A 9361-nucleotide genomic window follows, 5' to 3' on the forward strand; every position below is an offset into this window, starting at 1 on the left:
TAAGGTCTCCCCTCAGCCTCCTCTTCTCCAGGCTGAATAACCCCAGCTCCCTCAGCCTTTCCTCATAAGACTTATTCTCCAGACCCCTCACCAGCTTTGTCGCCCTTCTCTGGACCCGCCCTGGAATTTTGCCCTGGAAGAGGTATTTTCCATCTCACACTACTTAGCAAGTTGGCTGAAAACTTAGTTTTCATGGTGGGTGGTGGAGCATCAGCTTGTTGTTCCACCACCCAAGAAGGAATTTACTTGATTTTAGTTTTTACAGGCGACATTGTACATCATCTTTTCCACAGCTTTCTCCCCAGCTGAAGCAAGAGATATAAAGTCCATGTTGTTATCAAACCTCACTCAAAAGTTTCCTTTCCTTTCAGGACGGCCCCTGGTACCCACCTGCACTGACTGGCAGAGGACTTGGCTCTGAGACCTGTGGGCACCGAAAATGGAACCATTCTTGGGTTTCACCCATAACCACTGTTTCTTCGTGCTGTTCTTCATCTCCCTGAGCCCGCTGGGCCTTGCCCAGTACGAACACTGGCCCTACCTCCCCGGTTACCCTGAGCCACCTCCTCAAGTCTATCAGCCCCCCCAGAGGCCGGCGAACGTTCCCAAAATCCAGCTGCGGCTCGCGGGGCAGAAGAGGAAACACAACGAAGGCAGAGTGGAGGTGTTTTACAACGGCGAGTGGGGCACGGTCTGCGACGATGACTTCTCCATCCACGCTGCCCACGTGGTCTGCAGGGAGCTGGGCTACGTGGAGGCGGTGTCGTGGCTGCCGAGCTCGAAATATGGAAAAGGGGAAGGTAAGGGAACTCCAGAGCAATGAAATCGTCCTGTTGCCTCTCCACCCCCCCAAAATTTCTGACCTGTTGATCAAATTTAAGTTTTAGTGATATTTCCTGCAATAGCTTCCTGGTGAGTAGCTTCCTCTTTGATCGTAGAATGGTTTGGGTTGGAAGGGACCTTAAAGACCATTTCGTTCCAAACCCTTTCCATGGGCAGGGACACCTCCCACCAGCCCAGGTTGCTCCAAGCCCCCTCCAACTTGCCCTTGAACCCCTCCAGGGTTGTGTGGGCAATTGCAGATTGCGCCTTATTGTACTTCATTCCCAAATATGTGCTCAACAAAGACTTTGTGTGTTATAGCAATGAATTCTTAAACCCCCAATGCTCAAGAGAGAAAAGCTCCATAATATTACATAACTCAGAAGATTTAGTTATTGTGTTTTGATGTGCTGTTAGTTAAATGTTGATGGCATTCAAATGATGATAAGATTCCTGGTGAAATTCAACAAGGGCAAGCGTAGGGGGCTGCACCTGGGGAGGAATAACCCCCTGCACCAGGACAGGTTGGGGGTGACCTGCTGGAGAGCAGCTCTGAGGAGAAAGACCTGGGGGTCCTGGTGGACAATAGGATGCCCATGAGCCAGCAATGGGCCCTGGTGGCCAAGAAGGCCAGTGGCATCCCGGGGGGCATCAGGAAGAGTGTGAGCAGCAGGTGGAGGGAGGTCATCCTGCCCCTCTGCTCTGCCCTGGAGAGGCCCCAGCTGGAGCACTGGGACCAGTTCTGGGCTCCCCAGTTCCAGAAGGACAGGGAACTGCTGGAGAGGGGACAGCAGAGGCTCCAGAGATGAGGAGGGGCCTGGAGCATCTCTCTTACGAGAAAAGGTTGAGAGACTTGGGGCTTTTGAGTGTGGAGAAGAGAAGGCTGAGGGGGGATCTGATCAACACCTCTAAATACTGAAAGGGTGGGTGTCAGGAGGATGGGGCTGGTCTTTTTTCATAGAATCATAGAATTGCCCAGGCTGGAAGGGACCTCCAAAGGCCATCTAGTCCCATCCCCCCGCAGTCAGCAGGGACACCCCCAACTAGAGCAGGTTGCCCAGGGCCTCATCGAGCCTCTCCTTGAATATCTCCAGGGATGGGGCCTCAACCACCTCCCTGGGCAACCTGTTCCAGTGCTCCACCACCCTCCCAGTGAAGAACCCTCTCCTCATCTCCAGTGTTGCCCAGGGACAGGACAAGAGGGAATGGGCACAAACTTGAACATGAGAAGTTCCACCTAAACATGTGGAGGAACTTCTTTACTTTGAGGATGGCAGAGCCCTGGCAGAGGCTGCCCAGAGAGGTGGTGGGGTTCTCTGGAGACATTCAAAACCCACTTGGATATGGTTCCTGTGGGACCTGCTCTGGCAGGGGGTTGGACTGGATGATCTCCAGAGGTCCCTTCCAACCCCATGTGATTCTGTAAAATGTTGACCTACGGAGAATTTTGTCTGCAAACACCAGAGCCTGGCAGGCTGGTGATGTGACCCGCAGACGGATTATTTCCAGCGCAGTGGGGATGGACGTGCTGGGTGTCTGTTACGTCGCGCCGCTCGTTAGCGCTCACACCTATAAACTGGCCCGTAAAAAGAGCAAGGGGAGGATTTAACAGCGACTCGACTGAAATGCGAAACCTTGAATGTTGTCCCAAGCTGTGGATTTTGGCTCTTGGGGCAGAGTAGGAGATTTCCCAGCAAGAAAAGAGGCCGTGACATTTGAAAACAACCCAAAAAACTGATTGCCGTGGGATTTAACGAGCCTTCTCCTCACGCCGGGATAGCGCTGGGTAAATCCTGGGGCAGAGAAACCCTTGAAGGGGGGATCGTGATTTCTTCAAACCACAAATCCATGCTTTGCAGGAGCTGTTTCTGCTCTCCTGTTGGGAAGCACGGTGAGGGCTGACGGCTCCATCCTCCGGTAATTAGCCAAGGGAACTCATTAGGGTGCTGGAACGAAGCTGGGCCAGCCAAGGGAAACAGCTACGGAATCTCCTGGTGGCTCTGAAGGTCAGACGGTCCTTTCTGTCCAAAGGACGTGTTATTCTTCAGACAAGCAAAGCGTTTGGGATCCTAAAATATGGTAATTGCTTGTTGGCCCTCGCTCCCTGCAGTTTAGGGGGTAAATCCCTGGGGAGAGGCGTGTGCCCAGCACATTCCCAAAGGGAAAAGGAGCTCTTTGAAAAGAGGAATCTCAGAGATGCTGTTGGGTCTTTTGCTCTTGGCAGTTTCTGGGAAAACATGACCTAAAGCTTGGAGGTGACACTGATTTTTGCCTGCTCATCTTAAAAGTGAGTTCTGAGAGATGTGATTTTTTTTTAAAAAATAGAATCTCTATATGCGTATACACGTGCTTGTTCATGTGCACATGCTTTTTGCTGGAGGGAAAATGCTAATTACAGAGACAGAATCTGGCAATTTGTTTTCAAAGAGCACCCAAGTAACAGGAGGTTCCCATCAATAGCTGTTTGTTAAAGCTTTTGCAAAAATCTGCTTTTAAAAGGTTAGGGCATTTAATCAAAACTTTGAGCTGTCTCCTGTAAGAGATTTCACGAGGATTTGGTAAATGAGAAATGATGTAAAGAGAAGCCTTCAATACAGAAGGGCTGAATCGGTGGCTGTGATTAGGGGGCAGGGTCTCATCAGCCAAATCGAAGGGACCTGGTGACACTTCATGCTCTGAAGTGGCTGCCATCAGAGGAGGTTGGTTATCACTGCAGGTCTGCATCAGGCTGGGGGTATTTTTTATTACCATATAGATCACAGAATCACAGAATCGTAGTGGTTAGACAGAATCTGGCAATTTGTTTTCAAAGAGCACCCAAGTAACAGGAGGTTCCCATCAATAGCTGTTTGTTAAAGCTTTTGCAAAAATCTGCTTTTAAAAGGTTAGGGCATTTAATCAAAACTTTGAGCTGTCTCCTGTAAGAGATTTCACGAGGATTTGGTAAATGAGAAATGATGTAAAGAGAAGCCTTCAATACAGAAGGGCTGAATTGGTGGCTGTGATTAGGGGGCAGGGTCTCATCAGCCAAATCGAAGGGACCTGGTGACACTTCATGCTCTGAAGTGGCTGCCATCAGAGGAGGTTGGTTATCACTGCAGGTCTGCATCAGGCTGGGGGTATTTTTTATTACCATATAGATCACAGAATCACAGAATCGTAGTGGTTGGAAGGGACCTCAGAGATCATCGAGTCCAACCACCAAAAAAAAAAAAACCACCAAACCAAAAACCATCACCCACCCACACAGCACCCCACCACAAACCAGTAATCTTGGGCACTAGAGCATGCCCTGAGGAGCCATGTCTACACGTTTCTTAAATACCTCCAGGGATGGTGACTCCACCACCTCCCTGGGCAGCCCATTCCAATGCTGGATAACCCTTGCAGTAAAGAAATGTTTCCTAATATCCAACCTGAACTTCCCCTGGCGCAACTTGAAGCCATTACCCCTTGTCCTATCATCTGTAACTTGGAAGAAGAGACTGATAAGGGAAAGGGAAAGCTGTGGGGCAAGAGCTGTTTTCAGTTAGGAAGTACTTTAGGTGGATCATTGATGTTCCTTAACTGTTTTATTCCAGCTTATTTTAGCCATAATTTCTTTCCATGACACAGTAAGTACAGAGCAGCCTTGCTTTCATAGAATCATAGAATCATCTAGGTTGGAAGAGACCCTTGGGATCATCGAGTCCAACCATCTCCCCTACTCTACAAAGTCCTCCCCTACACCATGTCCCTCAGCACTGCATCTAAACGGCCCTTAAACACAGCCAGGGATGGTGACTCCACCCCCTCCCTGGGCAGCCTGTTCCAATGCCCGACCACTCTTTGGGTGAAAAATTCCTTCCTAATGTTCAATCTAAACCTCCCCTGTTGGAGTTTGAAGCCATTCCCTCTCCTTTCCTATCAGTTATGAGTGTTTTGTCCTCTTTCTCAGAGGTTTATCCTCTTTGCGAGTCTCAGTTCTGTTCTCTTACCCCTTTCAGGGAAAATTTGGATGGACAATGTCCACTGTAACGGGAAGGAGACCACCCTGGCAGCCTGCACCTCCAACGGCTGGGGAGTGACGGACTGCAAACACACCGAGGACGTGGGAGTGGTCTGCAGTGAAAAGAGAATCCCTGGCTTCAAGTTTGACAACTCGTTGCTTAACCAAATCGAGGTAAACGGGCTTCAAATGAAGGTCAAGAACCTTCTGGGGACGGGGGTGTCCTCCACTCCACGTTATGGGTTATCCCAGCTGCACACTGTGGTTCAAGCAAACTCTTGGCGGTGCTTTTAGACTCTGGCTAAAGCTGCAGCTTTCAGATTTTTATGTGTGTAATGAGAACTTGAAGGGGTTTTTCATAGCGCAAGGAAAAAAACACATGACACCTGTTCCACAATCACTTTTCAGAACTGAAAACTGGTTTGTTATATTCCTAAGAATTAATTTAGGGAGGCAGGATGTGTGCTGTACTCATAGACCTTAACGCCCTTGTGTCCAGTTTTGGGCCCCCTACCATAAAAAAGACATTGAGGTGCTGGAGCGGGTCCAGAGAAGGGTGACAAAGCTGGTGAGGGGTCTGGAGAATAAGTCTTATGAGGAGAGGCTGAGGGAGCTGGGGGTGTTCAGCCTGGAGAAGAGGAGGCTGAGGGGAGACCTTATTGCTCTCTCCAACTCCCTGAAAGGAGGGTGCAGAGAGATGGGGGTCGGTCTCTTCTCTCAAGTCACAGGCGACAGGACAAGAGGAAACGGCCTCAAGTTGCCCCAGGGGAGGTTCAGGCTGGATATTAGGAACAATTTTGTCACTGAAAGGGTTCTCAGCCCTTGGAATGGGCTGCCCAGGGAGGTGGTTGAGGCCCCATCCCTGGAGGTGTTCAAAAGGCAGGTTGATGTAGTGCTGGGAGGTCTGGTTTAGTGATGATGCTCCTTGTTTGTTGTGTGGGTGTCTATTTTTGTCAGTGAGGTTGACGGTTGGACAAGATGATCTTTAAGGTCCCTTCCAACCTAGAAGATTCTGTGATTCTGTGACTTTGTTGGCTCGTAGCACTAAATTGCTGAGTTTTCTTTCCCTCCCCTTTGGTTCTGGGAGCAATTTGGAGGTGCCTGGTGTAAGAGCTGGGGTCAGTGAGGAGGCTTGGATTTGGAGATGAACAGGGCTTCCAACCACAGCTTGAAATGGGTGGATTTCTAAGGAAAGCTATCAAGAGATTTCTGCACAGTTTAGCCATGGGATGACGAAATAACCATGATAACTGTGCGGAAATATTTGCGGGAATGGGGGGTTAGTACTGGAAGTGATGGAAGGGTTGAAGGGAGGAAGATGTGGGCTGGTCACTGGGGAAAAGTGGCTTGTGACTGGGTTAGGCTGGTAATCTAGACTGGGTTGAGGTTGAGACTCTTGGGGAGATGACAGAAGCAAAAGGCTCGAATCGCCTTCCAGTGGGCTTGTTAGATTTCTGAAGAGTGAAGAGCTGGGGGACTGGAAAGAAGTTGGGCTGAGCCCTTCAAATTAAAAAAACCCAACAACATGGGTTTTTTCCTTCAGCTTTTCAGGTTGGAAAGTATTTGTGGTGACTCAGCTAACATCTCCTGGGGTTGGGATGCTCGGGTGTTTCAGTGAGTGAGTTCAGTGGTTGCCCTTGGTCAAAATTTATCGAAAGAGCCCGTCCAGTAACCACAGACCACAGGTCTTATTTTAAGCAGAGAGGGAATCCGGGATGTGTTGTACCCCAGTGTGGTTTCCATGGCTGAGCCTTGGCTTTGTTTGGGATCTGAAACAATGGATACAGCCTCCTTGGTCACTTCACAGCAAAATTATTCTAGCAGTTCCATCCCAGCTGCTGATTTGGGAAGGGTCTCCCAACATATTCTTCCACGGAGGGCTCCTGTGCGAGGGTGGGGATGTGGGATGTGAAAGCTGAAATTCTCTTCTTCCCCTTGACCTTGCTTCACTTGGCGTGAAGGAGGGAAAAGGAGACTTTCCGGAGGGATCCCGAGCTGCCTCCATCAATGGTGCTCCTGTTGTTGCTCCGGGGAACGAGGCGAGCTCATGGAACAGCAGTGATGGCTTTGGCAGACGCCTGCTTCCCCAAAAGCCACAGTGAATCCTCAAAAAAAGAGGCCTGGAAGAAAAGATGCCTTAGTCTAGACGGAGGTCACTTCACTCCGAGATGCTTCGGGGATTAATCATAAAAGCTTTGGAGGGCTCTGCTTTTCCATTAGCTAAGCACTGGAGGTTGACTAATGAGTTGAACACATTGGATAATTGAGGGAGAGCTTGTGCTGATGCTGTGGGGGTGCTTCATCTTCCCATACCATCAGGAAAATGACTCATGAGACTGAAGCAGTTGGTGTAGCAGGAGCCTGACTCACCAGAAGGATCTCTCAGGAGAAAGAGGTGTCGGAGAGGTCGTGTTCCCCATGTCCTGGGAGCTGTGTATGGAGGAAGGCATCCACTGACAGGAAAAGCAGCAGCATTCACAGCAGTTGCTGTGTTCTGATGGCTAAAGATGCTGAACTGGTGGGGGAATCACAGAATCACAGAATTGTCAGAGTTGGAAGGGACCTTCTAGAGATCATCCAGTCCAACCCCCTGCCAAAGCAGGGCTGCCCAGAGCACATCACTCAGGACTCCATCCAGGTGGGGCTTGAAGATCTCCAGAGAAGGGGACTCCACACCCTCCCTGGGCAGCCTCTGCCAGGGCTCTGCCACCTTCACCTGAAAGAAGTTCTTCCTCAGATTTGAGAGGAATTTCCCATGTTTTAGGTTGTACCCGTTGCCCCTCGGCCTGTCCCTGGGAACCACTGGAAAGAGTCCGGCTCCATCCTCCTTCAACCCACCCTGTAGATACTTATAAGCATTAATAAGGTCTCCCCTCAGCCTTCTCTTCTCCAGGCTGAAGAGTCCCAGCTCTCTCAGCCTTTCCTCATCAGGGGAAAAAAGGTAAAATAGAAGAATAGCTTTCTTTTTAAGTGCCTGCACTAAGCCTGGCTGTCCCTGGGGCTCTGTCCTGGTGGTAGAAGATAGTGTTGTGTTTTCTGGGCAGTGGCTGCTCTCACCCCCAGCTCTACATGTCCGTGTGTCTGTGCTTCTCCCCTCCCTGTCACTGCCTGAATTTTATGAACAACTCAGTACCACCCTGTTGGTTTTAAAAAAAGGTAAAATAGAAGAATAGCTTTCTTTTTAAGTGCCTGCACTAAGCCTGGCTGTCCCTGGGGCTCTGTCCTGGTGGTAGAAGATAGTGTTGTGTTTTCTGGGCAGTGGCTGCTCTCACCCCCAGCTCTACATGTTCATGTGTCTGTGCTTCTCCCCTCCCTGTCACTGCCTGAATTTTATGAACAACTCAGTACCACCCTGTTGGTTTTACTCCACAAAACCAGGCTGGGTTTTCTCATATCCCTGTAAGATCAGTGGCAGCTGAAGGGTTCTTCTTCTGCTGGTTTCGTTGCAACGGGATTAAGGCTGAAGGTGATGTGCTGTAAATTTTTAAAATGCCATTGGGGAAGTGCTTTTCAGTCACAGCTCGCTGTCAAATGTTTCAACTCTTCCCCCCTCCTCCTCAGCTTCCCTCCTCTTCTTAATCTTTGCTTTATCTCGTTAGCAGCTGGCGTTGACATAGTTGGAGGCAAAGCTGATGAGCAGGGTTACTCATAGGGTCACAAACTCCCAAACGGGGAGGTCAGAAGGCTTGTGTGAACACAAGTTGAAAGTCTTTGCCCTCTCTGACATGCCTGGGAATTCTGCACATCATACTTTGCATTCACCAGAGGAAACATCATCGTTTTCTAAGCCTCTGGGTCCATTGGTCCGTAGCCCCACAGCTTCCCCGAGTGAGGTTTTCTCTTTGGAATGAGATCAGGGGTTGAAGGAGCCTGGAATTTTCTCCTGAGCAGCGATGCTGTGGTCAGGTCTCTCCACCAGTCCCACTGGCTTCAGCTACTGCTCTGAGGGAGCCAAACCAGTACGAATTCCCCACTGAGATTTCCAGTGGAAGATATTTCGGTTTGCCCTTCAGCTGCTTTTAAAACCAGGCTTTACCCAAAATAGGTCTGGTTTAAGATACTGCTTAGAGCTTATGTGTTCAGTTGCACCTTCCAACGCTATTAACTATTATTCCCTGAAGTTATTAACGACTGTGATGATTCCCAAATGGCTCTGACTTTGCAAACTGCTGTGTTCACAGCCAGCAGATTAACCAGGAGCAAATCCTGATGGTGGTGTCCCTTCGTGTGTCGGGGTGGGAGCTGCAGTGGGGTAGGAGCAGTGGTTTTGTTCTGCTTTTAGGGGAAATAATGTGCTTTTTGCAGCCTGGTTAACCTATCACCAAACGTGTGCCATCATCTTAGAGTTTCCTCACCTGTCACAGGGAGCTCTGTGTGTTCCCACTGCCAGGGACAGACACAACATCTTAAATTCATCATTTAGAAAAGTGTCTTAAAGACCCTTTAGTGCTCAGTTCTCCGGGGCTGCCAAGTGCTGCTGAGATTTAAGGTGGAAAGGCAGGAGGTGAAAGAAAACATCTGACTTCATTTTGACGGGGCTCCGGCTTGGGG

The 9361-nt window shown here is 49.5% G+C and overlaps 1 protein-coding gene across 2 annotated transcripts in view; it reads left to right on the forward strand.

Moving 5' to 3' along the window:
• Positions 1–9361, forward strand: part of LOXL2 (lysyl oxidase like 2) — an 86573-nt gene that overhangs the window by 24829 nt on the left and 52383 nt on the right. For both annotated transcript variants that reach the window (XM_014956090.1, XM_014956915.1), the window contains exons 6-7: positions 372–800; positions 4809–4984. In XM_014956090.1, coding sequence (XP_014811576.1) covers positions 440–800; positions 4809–4984 — 537 coding nt within the window. In that variant the 5' untranslated portion in view covers positions 372–439. The remainder of the gene's footprint in view (positions 1–371; positions 801–4808; positions 4985–9361) is intronic.

This window comes from Calidris pugnax, unplaced genomic scaffold (assembly GCF_001431845.1).
Source record: "Calidris pugnax isolate Ruff unplaced genomic scaffold, ASM143184v1 scaffold6, whole genome shotgun sequence".
Lineage (NCBI taxonomy): Eukaryota > Metazoa > Chordata > Aves > Charadriiformes > Scolopacidae > Calidris > Calidris pugnax.